Source organism: Anabrus simplex, chromosome 3, assembly GCF_040414725.1.
Source record: "Anabrus simplex isolate iqAnaSimp1 chromosome 3, ASM4041472v1, whole genome shotgun sequence".
Taxonomy (NCBI): Eukaryota; Metazoa; Arthropoda; class Insecta; order Orthoptera; family Tettigoniidae; genus Anabrus; species Anabrus simplex.
In genome coordinates, this window is record NC_090267.1 from 79,561,536 (window position 1) to 79,580,383 (window position 18,848).

At 40.2% G+C, this 18,848-nt stretch overlaps 1 protein-coding gene across 3 annotated transcripts in view; it reads left to right on the forward strand.

Annotated features, from left to right (window-relative positions):
• The window catches only part of Spt7, a 124,846-nt gene that overhangs the window by 42,642 nt on the left and 63,356 nt on the right, over positions 1-18,848 (forward strand). For all 3 annotated transcript variants that reach the window (XM_067144125.2, XM_067144124.2, XM_067144127.2), the window contains exons 4-5: positions 15,206-15,318; positions 15,400-15,509. In XM_067144125.2, coding sequence (XP_067000226.1) covers positions 15,206-15,318; positions 15,400-15,509 — 223 coding nt within the window. The remainder of the gene's footprint in view (positions 1-15,205; positions 15,319-15,399; positions 15,510-18,848) is intronic.

Below are 18,848 nucleotides of genomic sequence, written 5' to 3' on the forward strand. Positions count from 1 at the left end.
AAAACCACTGTTTACTATTGCATTCTCTTTATCAGATTTAGTTGCTATTAGGTCATTAACCTTTAATTTTTCTTTGACGTTTTTAACTTTCTTATTAATGGATTAATGGATCGGTTTGTGTTATGATTAAATTCTTGTTTATGATAAGATAAAAGTTTGATTTTTATAATGTATTTTATCTCTTTTTATCTAAGGGTAATTTATTGACTGCCATTTCTGTTTCTACTAAAGTGGTAATTAAACTATCATGTTTGGAGGTGGTGGGCCAATTATGTTAGGGTCCATTACTCAGAATTTCAAGGTCATCCTTGCTAAGACTTAATTTACTCAAGTTCATAACTGATGGATGGAAACCTTTGGATTTGATGTTGGTTTCAGTTGTGTTGGTTATATTGACGAAGTTTTTTGTGTTCTGTTTTTTTTTTTTTTTTTTTTTCTCGAGTTTATGAGCGAGTTCCATTTTTTGTAGTGTATTTTGTTTAGTGAATAATGTGTTCTCTAGTTTATTTGTGACATGTTTTTGTAGTGAATTCCATTCTAATGGGGCTAAAAGCGTGGTAATTTCCAAGTGGGCTTCGTAAAGTCTGTTGTTCAAAATTGACTTTTTGTTATGTAAAAAATTGATCTCCTCCCATATCCAAATCTTATCTGTCTTTGAGTGAATCTAGTTCTTGCAGTGTTCCTGTGCATCTGTTCTGTGAACTCAGAACTGTTAAGTGCTCTGTTAGTGCAGAGGATGCACATGATATGAAAAGGAAAAGCATGTCACCAGTGTACATTTACCAAACAGCAACTACAAGCTTTAAATGATATGTAAGTTAGTAAGATCACGAAAAAAAAAAAAAAAAAAAACCATTATAATTTTACGACCGCCGCCCCTCCCCCGTGACCTAACGGCTGTATTACGAATTACCTTTCTTGAAAGTTGGCATCTCTGTATAAATTTACTCATTTGAAACAGATATTTCATATTCCTTGTGGGAATCAACATCTTTATCATTATGAGGATATGTTGGAGATTTTTGCCAAGTGTACCTCAACAACATTTTAATTCACAGCAAGAATTTTCAAGAATACCTTGTACATCTGAGGAAAGTGCTGGAACGATTGAAGGTTCATGGACTGACTTGCCAACTGGGGAAGTGCCACTTCGCCCAATCCCCGTAGAATATCTTGGCCATATCCTAACATCTGAAGGGTTATAAAAGCAACCGGAGAAGAATCGAGCTATCGAAGAAGCTGAACACCCGCGGACCAAGCGACAAGTACGTCGGTTCCTTGGCTTGTGTAGATGGTATAGCAGCTTTGTGCCATGAGATGCAGAGTGGGTTGTTGCCCCCTGACCGGCCAACCGAGCAGAGGAAAGTTGGCCACGGCTCTACCGTGGCTCTATGCCTCTGCATTTGGGAGAAGGGCCTGGGGCACAGTGCCGGACTTCACACCTGGTTCCACCCGTCGGCTGTCCTGAGAATGGTTTTCCATGGTTTTCCATTCTCCTGCGCTAAGGTGAATGCCGGAACAGTCCGTAGTATAGGCCACGGCCGCCTACCCCCTCACCTTCTCCGCACATCTCCTTCACTGTAACAAATCTCCCGGCCAGAGAGAGGGCATTACCATCTAAGAGGCCCGCCTCCCCCTTCAGGGGACGAATGGAAACGTTTAGTAGTTAGTAGTAGTAGTTGAAGAGAAGGCAATACCACTCATCGATCTACTCCATAACAACCGCCCGTTCTGATGGACCGGCAAGGAAGAGGCAACATTCCAAGGCATTAAGGCTGCAATATGCAACACTCCCAGTCTAGCTCATCCCGACCCTCAAACAGAAGATGTGCGTGCAGACGGACGCCAGCGATTCCGGCTTAGAAGCGGTGTTATTCCAGGAGAGGAGTGACGGCGGAAGGGACATAGAGTATGCTAGCAGGAAGCTATCTCCCACCGAACAACGCTACTGTACTGCCAAGAAGGAAGCCTTAGCCGTGGTGTGGGCCATGGGCAAATTCAGAGGCTACTTGGAGGGAAGGAAGTTCCAGCTCTACTCCGATAACGCCGCTCTTAAATGCTTGAATTCTGTCTCTGGCTCAAAAGTCTAAATTGATGCGATGTGCTCTGTTATGGAAATTCTAAGTTCCCATGGAGGGAATTAGATTCTTTTCCACCAATAGAACATATCAAAAATTAGATGGATGGCTTTTCCGGCGTTTGCTCTATTAACCAGCGTTTCGTCTTAGGTCTGACACTAGACTCTTCAGAGTGGGATGTGTCAGACCCTACCCACTGACGCTGGGGTGTATGCAGGTGAACTTATCAGAAGCGTATTTATGAAGCACAGTCTGATAACTGCATACGGGAGATAAAACTCCACAATGGAATTAATGCCCGCCTAGCAATTCCAAATGGAAATTCTAAGTTCCCATGGAGGGAATTAGATTCTTTTCCACCAATAGAGCATATCAAAAATTAGATGGATGGCTTTTCCGGCGTTTGCTCTATTAACCAGCGTTTCGTCTTAGGTCTGACACTAGACTCTTCAGAGTGGGATGTGTCAGACCCTACCCACTGACGCTGAGGTGTATGCAGGTGAACTTATCAGAAGCTTATTTATGAAGCACAGTCTGATAACTGCATACGGGAGATAAAACTCCACAATGGAATTAATGCCCGCCTAGCAATTCCAAATGGAAATTCTAAGTTCCCATGGAGGGAATTAGATTCTTTTCCACCAATAGAGCATATCAAAAATTAGATGGATGGCTTTTCCGGCGTTTGCTCTATTAACCAGCGTTTCGTCTTAGGTCTGACACTAGACTCTTCAGAGTGGGATGTGTCAGACCCTACCCACTGACGCTGGGGTGTATGCAGGTGAACTTATCAGAAGCTTATTTATGAAGCACAGTCTGATAACTGCATACGGGAGATAAAACTCCACAATGGAATTAATGCCCGCCTAGCAATTCCAAATGGAAATTCTAAGTTCCCATGGAGGGAATTAGATTCTTTTCCACCAATAGTGCATATCAAAAATTAGATGGATGGCTTTTCCGGCGTTTGCTCTATTAACCAGTGTTTCGTCTTAGGTCTGACACTAGACTCTTCAGAGTGGGATGTGTCAGACCCTACCCACTGACGCTGGGGTGTATGCAGGTGAACTTATCAGAAGCTTATTTATGAAGCACAGTCTGATAACTGCATACGGGAGATAAAACTCCACAATGGAATTAATGCCCGCCTAGCAATTCCAAATGGAAATTCTAAGTTCCCATGGAGGGAATTAGATTCTTTTCCACCAATAGAGCATATCAAAAATTAGATGGATGGCTTTTCCGGCGTTTGCTCTATTAACCAGCGTTTCGTCTTAGGTCTGACACTAGACTCTTCAGAGTGGGATGTGTCAGACCCTACCCACTGACGCTGGGGTGTATGCAGGTGAACTTATCAGAAGCGTATTTATGAAGCACAGTCTGATAACTGCATACGGGAGATAAAACTCCACAATGGAATTAATGCCCGCCTAGCAATTCCAAATGGAAATTCTAAGTTCCCATGGAGGGAATTAGATTCTTTTCCACCAATAGAGCATATCAAAAATTAGATGGATGGCTTTTCCGGCGTTTGCTCTATTAACCAGCGTTTCGTCTTAGGTCTGACACTAGACTCTTCAGAGTGGGATGTGTCAGACCCTACCCACTGACGCTGAGGTGTATGCAGGTGAACTTATCAGAAGCTTATTTATGAAGCACAGTCTGATAACTGCATACGGGAGATAAAACTCCACAATGGAATTAATGCCCGCCTAGCAATTCCAAATGGAAATTCTAAGTTCCCATGGAGGGAATTAGATTCTTTTCCACCAATAGAGCATATCAAAAATTAGATGGATGGCTTTTCCGGCGTTTGCTCTATTAACCAGCGTTTCGTCTTAGGTCTGACACTAGACTCTTCAGAGTGGGATGTGTCAGACCCTACCCACTGACGCTGGGGTGTATGCAGGTGAACTTATCAGAAGCTTATTTATGAAGCACAGTCTGATAACTGCATACGGGAGATAAAACTCCACAATGGAATTAATGCCCGCCTAGCAATTCCAAATGGAAATTCTAAGTTCCCATGGAGGGAATTAGATTCTTTTCCACCAATAGTGCATATCAAAAATTAGATGGATGGCTTTTCCGGCGTTTGCTCTATTAACCAGTGTTTCGTCTTAGGTCTGACACTAGACTCTTCAGAGTGGGATGTGTCAGACCCTACCCACTGACGCTGGGGTGTATGCAGGTGAACTTATCAGAAGCTTATTTATGAAGCACAGTCTGATAACTGCATACGGGAGATAAAACTCCACAATGGAATTAATGCCCGCCTAGCAATTCCAAATGGAAATTCTAAGTTCCCATGGAGGGAATTAGATTCTTTTCCACCAATAGAGCATATCAAAAATTAGATGGATGGCTTTTCCGGCGTTTGCTCTATTAACCAGCGTTTCGTCTTAGGTCTGACACTAGACTCTTCAGAGTGGGATGTGTCAGACCCTACCCACTGACGCTGGGGTGTATGCAGGTGAACTTATCAGAAGCGTATTTATGAAGCACAGTCTGATAACTGCATACGGGAGATAAAACTCCACAATGGAATTAATGCCCGCCTAGCAATTCCAAATGGAAATTCTAAGTTCCCATGGAGGGAATTAGATTCTTTTCCACCAATAGAGCATATCAAAAATTAGATGGATGGCTTTTCTGGCGTTTGCTCTATTAACCAGCGTTTCGTCTTAGGTCTGACACTAGACTCTTCAGAGTGGGATGTGTCAGACCCTACCCACTGACGCTGGGGTGTGTGCAGGTGAACTTATCAGAAGCTTCTTTATGAAGCACAGTCTGATAACTGCATACGGGACAGAACCAGGAGCTGAAAAGGATGCTACGGATCCACCTATTAGACAAAGAACATTGACTATGGGACCGTCAGATACCGCAGTCACTCTTTGCCCTGCGGTGACGCATCAACCGTGTCACCGGCTATTCCGCAGTGGAGTTGTTCCTTGGTCGACAGCTATACGGTACCGGGGATTGGGAGATTCGTCCGCCACCTACTTCTGGTCAAGAGGATGCAGCTGTTTCCCTGGCAGAGTGGCAGCAGCAGCAGCAGCAGAACATCAAGGAGAAGCAAGCTTTGGCCGAGAAGAGATCCTTAACCCAGGCCAAGTTTCAAGATGTCAAAGAGACCGAGATCTTCCTACCAGGCCAGCAAGTACTGCGACGTAACCACCCAGTCAGTAATAAGATTGGAGGGTTTCATGCAGGTCTCGCACCTACGTGGGTTGGTCCCATCAAGGTAGATAAACAGCTGGGCCATAGGGTCTGCTAAAGACCAACCCTCCTGTCAAGGTCCACGCATTGGAGTTGCGGTGAGTCACCCATCCGCTGCGCATACAGAGTAAGCCTGGAGGAGAGGCTATTAATGACGCAGCACAGCACGAAGGGTTATAACTTAAAGAGAGCCAGATCTGTTGACACAGGCTAAAATGGTCACTCTTTCCTTACTGTTTTTGAACCCACACGTATGGGATTCTCTCACATAAATGCCTTTCAGTTAGATGGGGCACATTTTTGTCTGAAGAATGACATTCAGGCACTTTTCTTTCAAATGAACCTGAATGTTCCATAAGCAGTGCCTGGACATCCACTCTGAATTTAAAATGATCTATTGTAGTACAGCCCGGTCTCCTTACAACTGAAGATTGATCCAATATCGGTTTATCATGCAAAACAAATTTTTTCATTTCTGATTGAAATTCAGCTGAGGGGTTAACCCATATGCACCCACCCGCCCTTTGCTCTGACATTGCTAGGAATCCGCCAACTTTTTAGTATGCAACCTGGGTGTTGCAAGCTTTCGGTTAAAATGGTATAGTTGGTGATCAACTGCGCGTATTATCACGGGACCTGTTTTATATTATTGAGAAATTCCACACTATTGCTCGTGGCGCAAAAAAACAGAATATAGAAATATAACACATAAAAAATCCCTTTGAAATCTTAAATTTTTCATTAACTTATCTCACCTCGGAAGTTCTTTAGTGTGTATTATGGCCTTAATTAATGACATGAGCCTAACATTTGCCTGATTTTGAAATAAGGAAATAGGAAACCAGTACGACATGAGCCTAACATTTGCTTGATTTGGAAATAAGGAACTAATTGGAAACAAATCACGAGTAAGCAAATGATGAGATTCGAACTATCTCCCAAATACGAATTTACAGCCGTATGTCTCACTTGGTGTATTATTATTATTCAGTGTGAGGATCGGTAGTAAAGTGTTCACATCCAGGTACCAGGATCGTAGGTTCAAATCCATCAGTCGCAATCGGATCTTGAGGGGTAGGAGAAAGTTCATTCGGCATTCCATGTCGTATGATATTACTACTTGAAAGATCTCTGGTGATATATTTTGTGTTCATTCATGCACAGGATCACTAATAACTTCTTCCTCACTAATACTGCTGAAATCAGAGCCTAAAACATCAAATATGTTTTGAATTTCGCTATTACTGAGCATTTTGCGAGAGCAAGCAACTTCCTTCCCAGCCATCTTGTCAACAACAGAATACAGATTTCTCGATCGATATTTTAATCAATTCTCTATGCCAAAGAAGCATACCAGAGCACTCTCGTGACACTTTGAGACACCAAGAACAGATTTCAATCAGAAATGTTTCCGGAAAAAGCTAACAGAAGTTACAAATGTCTCCAATATGCGACCTTGCATCCCGGCGTACGAGTCCGCTTGTGGAGTCCTGGCCCAGCTGCTCGAGTGCGTACCAGTCCGCTTACGGGTGCATAGGGGTTAAAAATAGTGCTGTCCATCCACATGTTTTTTTGATTTTCTTAATGTTTTCTTACTTTCCAATTTTGCTACCAAACTGTTACTGCCAAGTGTGAAGTTTGCGCAGTTATTTGGTGTTTGAATGCAAAAGGTACTGAACCGATTAAAATCCATCTCCAATTGACAAACAAAGGCACGGGAGACCGTGAATTTCTGTCGAGACAGTTGTGAAGGTTGAGCAAATCATGCATGAAGATCGGCGGATCACCCTGGATGATCTCTACACTTTGGTTTCTGAGATTTCTCGAAGCGCTGCTCATAGAATTTTAATGGAAAAGCTGAAATACCGGAAAGTGTGCGTAAGATGGATGCTACGCATGCTGACTGAAGACCACACTTCCTGAACAGCATGGCGGCGAGCTGGTATGACATGGGCATACAAAAACTGTCACAGTGTCTACAAAAAGGCATCGACCAAAATGGTGATTATGTAGAAAAATAGCTAAATGTTCAAGCTGTAAAATGATATAAACCATTGTAGAAATAAACAGGTCTATGTATTTATAAAAAAATGTGAGACTTTATTTTTGGGATTACCTTCATATATTAAAAACATATTTTATGGTTCATTGTTCCTTCATTTTTATGAATACAGGTCTCTCTGTACCTTCTCTCAGAGTGGTAGTTGAGACCAGGATGATTATGCTCATCAGAAAACATGAATTAACCAGTATTTTTTAATTTTCCTCAGGAATATATATATATGTATATTATAATTTTTAGGTGTAAATTTTTAGTACAACATTTACCTGCCTCCTTCCTCCTTTGCCTGCCCCCCCCCGAAATCATTCATTCGATTATAATGCAGTTCTACTACTTCCATGCCCAATACATTGTAATTCATATATTTTTATTTCCAAGTACTTACTATGTTGTAAATAATGATCTGATACCCCTAGTTCGTATGGCATACTATGTTACTGAGAACATAACCTCACATCTCAAAGCAGCTTTAACTTCAAATGAATGACTGACACATTACCACAAAGCTGATATTATAACAAATAAGAAATTCCTTCAAAACCAAGACAGCAGAGCATACCATATACAAGAGAATGGGGTATCACATCAATATCCAAGTACCACATGAAAATAAAAATAACAGAATTAAATGCACTGAGACAGGAAATATTTCATTAATAGAACCATTCAGCTTTCAGCCCCTGTGGTGTACTCAGCCAGGAAATACAGAATTTCGGGAGGACTGGCAAAGATATATTTCTAATAAACAAGCACAAGGAAACAAAGTTTTACAGCACAAGCACATGGGCACTTCGGAATTCAAGAACACAAATATTGTAGCATCATGGGAACTATCGCTTACAATCAATATAAGTTCAAACAAGGTTTATCGATTGGGTAAAGCCGGATTCAATGCAATCCAGCAAAATTATCTCCGTAATACTTGGCGTGAAATGACTAATTCTTTGTCAGAAGGGCCCTGAGACATGCTAATATAGCATGTCCGTAAAAAGCGATGTTTCCCTTATTGCTAAGAGCATGTATCAGCTTTAGCTTGATTGACTTAACTATTTCCAAGGTTGTACTACAGAGGGCAGCACCCTCAGTTGTGAACACGGAGGGTCATTCTTTCCGGCGAGTCTGTAACTTTATCTCTTTGACTCGAATGTTTGTTGTGGTTATGAGAGATGAATATAAAATGGACTCCCCACAGATCTGAGTGGCTTTTCTGAGCTACAGATGGTTATTTAGTCGATTTAAACTCAGCCTATGCAGCCATCCTTCTTTTTAATTTGACGGCTGATATTGCGGGTAGGGTGATCCTTGTATTTATATTGGTCCCACGATTATCTCGTGGTTTTCTTGTGCCTTTAAGCATAGCTGATTGACATGCATCTTTCTGCTCTGCGGCGTGAATGGACCGCATGTTTGTTGATGTTATTGTGATGGTGTGATATGGGTAACTGGGTCTCTGATCAATTCTATTTATGTGCACTGCATATTTTGCCATCAAATGAATGTATGCCCTGCGTGTCGACGCGGAGATCCATTTGTGTCGTACGGAGTGCGTATGCTGGTGGACCTATGCGTGACTGATGAGTACCTATTATCCTGCTGATGAAATACGTGCGTCATGCACGTTACTCTGACATGTGAGACCTTTGTTTGTGACCATGAGGGTCATACTACATGAGTTTGCGACCAACTTATTGAATGGAGCTACTGCTCGCATTGTTGCCTGATACTGGCAATGTCTGAATGTTTGGGTGTGTGTTCGTGAGTGTGGGCAGTAGAAGGATGACGTATCGGTCAGTTTAATTTTTCCTTTTGATATTGTTTCCGTAGTTTGTGTTTGTTTCTTGGTACGGTGTTAATTATTTTGCCTTGGTCCCTGTTTTGACCGTTTGCTTGCGTGCGAGGCCACCATGTTTGTTTACTTAAATTCAGGTGATGCGCAAGCCTGTGATTCTCTTTGGATTTGACATTTGTTCTTTAGTCCAGTGATATTTTCTCTCTCGGCCTTCCCAATACCTGCATTCCTTTAATATGTCTGCTCTGTGTTTCTTCTCCGGGATGCTTGAGGATGTTATCTTTCTATAGCTATTGTTGTCGAGATGATGGAGTTTGAAGGACGCGTATGTAAAACAATGTAATTAATCTCGTGGAAAGAACGACCAAACAAATCCGTGTGGAATGTTTTCAGATGAGCTAATTATGTAGTGAAATTATAATTGAGACGGTGAGCACGTCATAAATTAAATATTAATTTGGGGGTTTGTGAAATGCTGTGCTCACAGATTTATGTTACTACTTCGACTGAACCAAATGAACACAAGTATGTATCCTTCTTTTATTTTTTTCCTATTGGTGGCTTCATTTTCTTTTTCTGTGAAATCTTATTATATTAATAAACACTCATTCAAAATTTATTTGAATTTTATTGCTGGTAGTTAGTTTCATCCCTGTTGTGCATTGTTAATGAGGGACGTTTCCAGTTGAGGGCTATGTCTTGGCCTTTCCTAGTCGGGGTCCACGCCTCGAATCTCCCGAGGTGCGTATTGTATTATGTAGTATATTATCGGTAAGGGAGGGCTGTGGTTCAGCCCACTGATTGAGGTTAGACTTGAAATACTTCACTTCGAGGCAAACTGCCTTTAATTATTAATATCGTTCATTTCATGCCTATTTGCTTGCCATCTACAGAACCTGTCTACAACTATCTACACGTTGTGAATGACCTCCAGCGTCATCTAAAATTGCAGATGGGAACTACCTGAAGTAAACTACAGATTGGAACCATAAGCCCCATTAAACTTTCACCGGGGTGGGCCACCACCTGCAAATCGCTATGGTATCATTCAGCTTCGTTGACACACCATGCCTAGCACTGCACTGATACAAAAAATATATGTATGTTTATTTTCTAACTACTCTCTCGGTTAACCGAGCCTCAGTTAATCGCGAGTTTACTGTACTAAAAATATTTTTTAAATTCATGGTTCCACTTTCAACATTCAAAGCACTTTTATGATTTTCTGTTCCTGCATGTTCTACAACAGAGGTTTTCCTGCTGTTCCAGAGACTAAAGGGCATGAAGAATGGACAGCAGCAGATTAATTTATACCTTGACAGGAAAAAGGAAACTCTGTCAACGTTGAATCATTCACTGAATCAATATATATATATATATATAGCCTCCGTAACTCAGGTGGCAGCATGCCAGCCTCTCGCCGCTGGATTCCGTGGTTCAAATCCCGTCCACTCTATGTGAGACTTCTGCTGGACAAAGTGGAGGCAGGACAGGTTTTTCTCCGGGTACTCTGGGTTTCCCTGTCATATTTCATTCCAGCAACACTCGCCAATATAATTTCATTTCATCTGTCATTCAATTTCGATCTGACCTGGAAGAAGCTACTGAAGAATTAGAAAATCAATTAGTGATGGGTGATCTGAATGCACAAGTGGGAACAGACAGACTTGGGTATGAAAATGTGTTGGGCCTGCATGGTTTTGGTACCAGGAACCTGGAAGATGAACAACTTCTAGATTTTTGTGTGAGAAATGGCTTAAAAATAAATAACACCTGGTTTCAAAAACAATTATCTCACAAAATAATAAGGTATAGTTGGGATGGACAATCCAAATCCTTAATAGATTACATAATATCTGACAGAAAAGCTGGTCAAACTATTTGTGATGTTAAGGTTGTACCAAGTCAGAACTTAGATAGTGACCACAGACTGCTTCTTGCAATCATCAAAAATGTAAAAATCCACACACCAAGGGAAAAAAAAAAAAAAAAAAAAAAAAAAAATTAAAACCTGGGAACTGAAAAAAATAGAAAACAAAATGATGTATGCAAAAAGTTGGCCTCCAAAATACCTGCAGACAGAACACAAAGAGGAAATACAGAGTGGAACAGATTAAAGAATGTCTTGTTGGAACTGCTGTAGAAATATGTGGCAAAACTAGTAGTAAAGTAAAGGAAAGAAAAGCAGTCTGGTGGAATGATGAAGTAAAGAGTGCAGTTCAGAAGAAAAATGAAGCAAGAAAGGCCTGAGATAAAGGAATTCAGAAAGGAGATGGAAAAGATGAATAAAAAATGAGACAAACAGAGATTGTAGACTGCGAGTGAAACTAATAGTAGCAGAAGAAAAACAAAAGTCTTGGATTGATTTTACAAGTAAATTGGAAGAAGATAGTAAAGCAAATTCCAAATTGCTGTACAGTGTTATTAGAAATACCAGGAGTAATTATGAGCAAATAACAGCTTTACAGAAACCAGATGGGAGCCACTAGGGAAGACACAGAAATAAGAGAAATTATGAAATTGTACTTTGAGAATTTATACAATGGTATAAAGAAGGACTCCAGTCCTTATGCTCAGATTCAATCAAACTGCAGTGATCATATATCTGAAGAAATGCTACCAACTTGGAGTGAAGTAGAATCAGCCCTTAAAAGTATGTGCAAAAGTATGTGCTACTGGCTTTGATGAACTAAGTGCAGACATGATTAAAGTTGCTGGCCCACAAGGAATTCAGTGACTATACAGGGTGATAAGGGCAATATGGAAGGATAAAATAATACCAGATGACTGGAAAAAGGGAGTTGTAGTTCCCCCATTCAAGAAAGGAAGTCAAAAAAAGTGCACAAACTATAGAGGAGATTACCTTACTGTCCTATGGTTAAAATATTTGAGAAGATTCTTGAGAAAAGATAAAGGAAAATTATTGAACCCCAACTGCAAGAAGAACAATATGGATTTAGGAAAGATAGATCAACTATAGACCTTATATTCACACTGAAAATTATATTAGAAAAGACTGAAAGATCGTAACTTGACATTTGTGTTTCTAGACATCAAAAAAGCATTACACCTTAAATTCTCATGTTAGATCTGTATTGAAATGTATGTAAATGCAAAGTATGTTACAAGTGTTATTTTTAATATCCACCTATTCAATACAAAGAGATATAGTAAATTAAGAATTAAATCTTATTATAAAAATTTACAAGGAACATGTTTCGCCCATATTAAGGGCATCACCAGCTTCAAACTCAAACCTGTAAGGTGAATCAAGTATCAAGCTGCATGTCACAAGTTCGCTCCGGAGAGTGTAATCTTGTAAACTTGTGACATGCAGCTTGATACTACGATTTTAACCAAGGGCATTCTAATAATTTTATGTTAGACAAACACCTATATTGATATTCTCATTTTACGATTTGTAAGAACAATCAGGATCCTGATTATTCACTTTACCGTACAGGTTTGAGGCTGATGATGCCCTTAATATGGGCAAAACATGCCCCTTGTAACTTTTTATGATAAGATTTCATTCTTTATTTACTATATCTCTTTGTATTAAATAGGTGAATATTAAAAAATAACACTTGTAACATACTTTGTATCGAAAAAGCATTTGATAGTGTCCCTAGAACAACTATATGGGAGTGTCTTAAAAAGAAGAATGTATCTATGCAACTCATTCAGAGAATAAAAATGTTTTATGATGACTGCTACAGCTGTGTTCAAGTAGGAAATGGATATTCAGATTGGTTCCAGACATCTAGAGGAGTGCAACAAGGCAGTGCCCTTTCACCATTACTATTCATCACCATCATGTATGAAATGATAAAAGAAGTGAAGCAGAACACCAACATGGATCTTAAAGTATTTGCTTTTGCAGATGATATAGTTATCTGGGGAAATAGCAAGATGAAGTCCAGGAAAGGCTGAACGTCTGGAATGATCTGAAAAAATATGGACTGAAAGTAAGTGCTACAAAAACTGCTGCAGTGTCTATTAATAGACAGAGAAGTAAAGATAATATAATGGTGGAGGGTGTACAATTGGAAACAGTAAACCAGTATCAGTACCTTGGATGCATAATATCAAGTGACAACAGAATACAGCTTGAATTAAATAACCATATTCAGAAATGCAGTCAATTCTATCAGCAAGTTTGATGTCTGCTCTGGAATAAACAAGTGCCACTAAGATCAAAACAAACACTGTTTCGAACATACTTTGTCCCTATATTGACTTATGGGTTGGAAACGTGCACAGGTACCAAAAATGAGGACAGCAGACTTCAGAAATGAAGTTTATGAGAAGCATACTTCAAAAGACTAGGAAAGGCAAAATGAGGAATGAGAAGATTAGAGAACAAGCTGGAATAAATGAGACCATAACTAGAGCACGTTTGCGATAGTTTGGTCACGCCAAACGTATGACAGAAAGAAGAATTGCAAAACAATGGTTGCATACTGAGATTACTGGAAAGAGACCTGTTGGAAGACCTAGGAGGAGATGGCTGGACCAAGTGAAGCAAGATATCACATCCAAAGGAATCAATTGGGACGAAGTCTTGAAGGAGCAGTGGTACATGAATAGACTAAAATGGAGAGCGCTCGTAAACCACACCCGGGAACTGGAGTGGAAACTTGATGATGATGATGATGATGATGTCATTCATTAATCATTGCCCCAGATGAGTGCGACAGACTTTGGCAGCCGGCACAATTATCCTTGCCATTAGATGGGGGCTTCATTCATTCCATTCTGACCCGGTCGAATCACTGGAAACAGTCTGTAGACTTTTTTTACAAACCATATGAACTATTCTAAAAACATTAATCATAGTGCAGGTGTACAATGTGCTTACATACCCTGCAAAGCTGAACTGACATTCAGTTGTTTCCAAAAAGCAATCACACATGAATTCAAGGAGTGGACTGAGAGATCACAACCAGAGAGAGAGAGCACACAGAGGGAAATCATAAATACTATTTGTATAATTTTATGAAAATGTCAAGTTAAAAAGCCATAGTGTGTTATTGTTTATCTAAAACCATACTAATAATGAACACCAAAACTTCGGGGATTGCTAAGGGACAGGTGATTAAATCTGGGGATATTCCACGGGCAAATTTCGTATGGGGGCAAAGAGAGAAATTTGGTGACTATACTCACAAAATAGAGATCTCTAGTAACCATAGTTTTTCTCTCTCTGATTAGTGTTACATAGAGGATGGTTGCCTAGTTGTAGTTCGTCGTAAAACCGTAATCACCACCACAACTTACTGTTGAACCATGAAACTATAATTGTGCCAAATTGACAAGGACTTGGGGAGGGGAATGAAAACCTTTCCTTGGTCCTCCAGTATAGTCTTTCACTTTCCCCCTTGTGGCTGGGGCCGGTAGAATAACACCCATGGTTGTCTATGTTAAGAGGCGACTCAAAAGGAACCCCAGGAGCTCTCAACTTGGAAGCGTGGTTAGGCGACCATGGGGTCCTTAGCTGAGTCCTGAAATTGCTTCCACTTCTTCCACTTACTTGCGTCATGCTCCTCAATTTTATCTATCCTATCTGACCTCCCTTGGTCAACTGTTGTTTCTTCTGACACCAACGGTGTTATGTATGGAGACTTAGGGAGTCTTTCATTTTCACACCCTTTGTGACCCTTATCTTTCTTTGGCCAATACCTTCATTTTTTGAAGTGTCAGACCCTTTCCATTTTTTCTCTTTGATTAGTGTTATGTAGGGGATTTTTGCCAAGTTGTACTTCTCTTAAAACAATCATCACTACTTGCCTTTCACGACATGCATGGAATGTGCTTTTCATAACTTAAATACACTTTATCAGTGGCAGTGCAGTAGCGTGTTTTTGCATTTTATTACATGGGTCCATTATATGAGCACATTTTTCCTTTTAGCTCTTCAAAAAATTAGGAGGGAAGAAAAAAATAGTGTTAGGGTTAGTCTTGTATTTGGGACACCTGTAGATTAAAGTGTTACCTAGACACAGTACAGTAGTTAACTATCACTTTTGTATTTCAAGGTTGTTCTTGTTTTAGAGTGACATGAGTGAAGTTCAAGATTTGAAGCCTCCAGTCTTTCCTGAGCAAGTAGAAAAGAAACCATTGCACACGTTGAAATATCCTTTTGGTTATATGGAGATAAAGTCAAGGTAAAGACTGTTTGGTTTGAGCACTGTCCCTTTACTCACTCTGTACTCTTCATTGCTATTCAGTGAATTTTTCTGTTTCAGTCCTTTCACACGAGGGGAACCTGTTTCGGTACCTGAGCTAAACCTTACAAATACAAGATTAATTCTCCGCAAGGCTGTTGCAGCTCTATTTGCTCATGTGGGATATGATAGTAAGTGTACAATACTCAGTCATGTTGTATTATTTGAAGGGCAAGATTCTGTACAAAACTGTTCATTGTTCGTCTCAACAACCACCTTAATGTTTCAAATGGCCCAGCTCTGGCTTTAGCTGAGAAGTAATGTTTACTTTTTGATAGGCCTTTCAAGATTTCCTTGAAGGGAACATGTGTATTTCTCCTTTATGTGTGTGTGTATGTAGGTATGAATGTGTGTATGCATGCATTGTTGGTTTGTATGTAGTGTACCTTACCCTAGCCTCAAACCTTGGCCTAGCTCAGCAGAGAAGCTGCGTGCATCATCCGGTAGAAATGTGGGTGCAAAATCCAACTATAATTTACTTAATTCAAAATAAGACAGGTTCAAGAATACATACCCTAATTAAATGAGAAGTCACAGACGCAAGGGTAGAATAAAATTTAATATGCAAATAACATGAGAAAAAAAACATCAACCATAATAAAAAACAAGTTTACAAGAATTTACAAATCGACGTCATGAGTGTGAGTCAGAATAAGGGTCACGAACCCAAATTAAAATGTTGTAAGGGGTGAATATTGGATGACTCGCATAATTACGTGGAATTAATCAGATGAATTATCTACGACCGGCATAATGCCTAGAGTTATTTTTACACTGCATTACGATACACAATAATAAGACTCGCATTGTCACGCCCTAATATTTACATACAAACCGAACATGTCCGCAAACACACATATAACAACACAATCTTGGGACTGACACAATATGCCCCAAAATACACTATATCGGGAACGGCCCAGATACAGTTGAAGAGGACGGACAATACGGGCTGTCACTCATTAATCAACGTTGTACACACAAACATGACAAGACAAATAAGAAAAATATACACCAAACAGACACAGCACACAGATTGCATTTCCTGAAAAAGGAAACATGCAAATACACTTGTGATATCATTGGCATGATATCTCTGCTTCATTCTTTGGTTGTCATCACGTCACGCCCATTTGGCGAGTATCGGGACATCATGGCACAGATTACCATCTAAGTGAAAGAATGATGAATCATCAAAAGGGAAAGTTTAACAGCTGACAGACCTTGCCTCACCTGGGTTACAATGTAACAGGACTAAGCATGTGTGTCGACTGCCACAAGCTGCAGGCAAACAGACTACCTGCACTTCGCACACAATAAACAAACCAGCTTCAGCTGCTAACATGCAGGGAAGCAAATACATTCAAGCCTTCATCGCAATCTAAAACACTTGCGGCATAATTAGGCCATCTCAGGGCTCGTCGGTTTCACTCATATCAACACGTCGGTGCTAATGGCTTCTCATATGAATATTGGCCCTCGGGCTAACACAAACATTTATCAGCGCTACAGGCATCTCATCTCTCAATACGCAGTTTCATATCTCGGCATACTATTGGCCTCTTAAAAGTAGCCATCTTGCCACTAAAACATAGCTATATCAGCGGCAGTACTCAAACAACGGTAGTAAATAAGATAATATCTTGCTGGTCTGGCTCCAAGCTGTAAAATCATGCACCATGCACGTCTTAGTTTTAACCTTTAACTACTTGATAATCTGTCCACTATCCCCACACAAAACATATGAGGTTGTTACCTCAAATTTAATAAATGATCATGACATCGCTGAACTGCACCAAACAGGAGGTGCTACAGAAATATTTAAAAAAAAACCAAGACATAACCATGAAACTACTATTCCCTCAAACCATCTTATCAAAGCTAATAAAGTACACATCCGTCAGATGAATATTATCACAGAGATAGCCAAATACGGGATTTCTAGTCATTTATGTTAGCTATTGGTAAGAGGAAACCTCAAAACGGGTGATAACATGCCAGTGGGCTCTCATACTTTTATAGGGGAAGGCTGTGGCTTACATTGTCTATCATGCTTAAAAAGTGTAGATTAACTCTTCTGATTTTCTGCCATCATCGCTTCAAGGCTCCCGGCCAGGACTCGTGGTTGACTTAAGCCATCATGTTGCCGTGGTCTTCAGGTCTGGAACACCGGCACTCGATACCCTGGATGGTTTTCTGCGATGCCATCTGCTTCTTGCTTGAGCTAAGAGTCATTCTGGAACCTGCGGCTGCAAAGACGAACATTCCTTATATTTGCCTTGCACGTAATTATGCTCGGTTGCTGTGACCTGGGCGAGATCAGTTGGCAAATCTCCTACTATTTAAAGTAGTTTGTTAAAAGTAGAACCCATAACGGTTAAGAAATAACTAGTCATAGTCAATTTCGTAAGGCATAAATTAGCGCAATCCTCACTAAAAATCCGCAAACTCGATTTTCTTTAAATAAAGCTTAAACTCAGTCAAAGCTCAGATGAGCTATTAGCACTCACATTTAATTTTTATTCGCAGTTAAGACTCCGATGAACAAGTTACATTCTCATAGTATTAAGTTCAAATACTTTCTTCAAGCAGTTAGACAAAGTACCCGGTCTTGAAGTTTATAGCAAGCGGTACGTAGGGCATACTCAGAGAATTATACAAATGCAGATGAACGAATGAGAATGAGGGCGAGCCAGAGGTCTCTCATACTTTTATAGGGGAAGGCTGTGGCCGTTACAGTCGGAGAACCACCAAGCTCTCTACCGGCCTCCTTTGTGATGTGACGGTTTGTCTTCAACTGACATTTGAATTTGAATGGCAAATATCAGACCTGCTTGGATCTCACCGTAGTGATATAATATTCTTTCCATAAATCAAATGCACACATAATATTGCCTGATAAATGTTACAATTAGCTCTCTTTTATAAATAGCTAGAACATGTGACTGTTTGTCAAGCCTGGATTGCTCTTATTTCTCTGTGTGTTAGATCCACATGACAAATTCAAAGGGCTCTGTCACACCCTTACCACCTGTTTTCTCTCCCTCGCCGATTGGCTTCAAATAATATGAAGTAAACTTTCGTTTTCTTCCGGGGTCTTCTCGAGTAATCCCACGGTCATATTCTAGCTCTGTGTGGACGACTTCTCGTAAAGCACGGAGTTCGGGCTCTACTTGATACATTTGAAATATACAGGTTGATGGATTAATGAATAAATTGATGATGCAGATTAATAATAGACTGATTATTGGACTGTGAACAGGTGATACGGTTCAGTATGTATGTATTTATGTATATACTGTATGTATGTTGCTCAATGCAAAATTTTGGTTGCCTGCCTGTTAGCTCACTCCTTTCATCATCATCATCATCATCATCATCACCACCACCACCACCACCACCACCACCACCACCACCACCACCATTATCATCGTTGACCATCTCCAGTTGCCCGGATATGGTGTATGAGC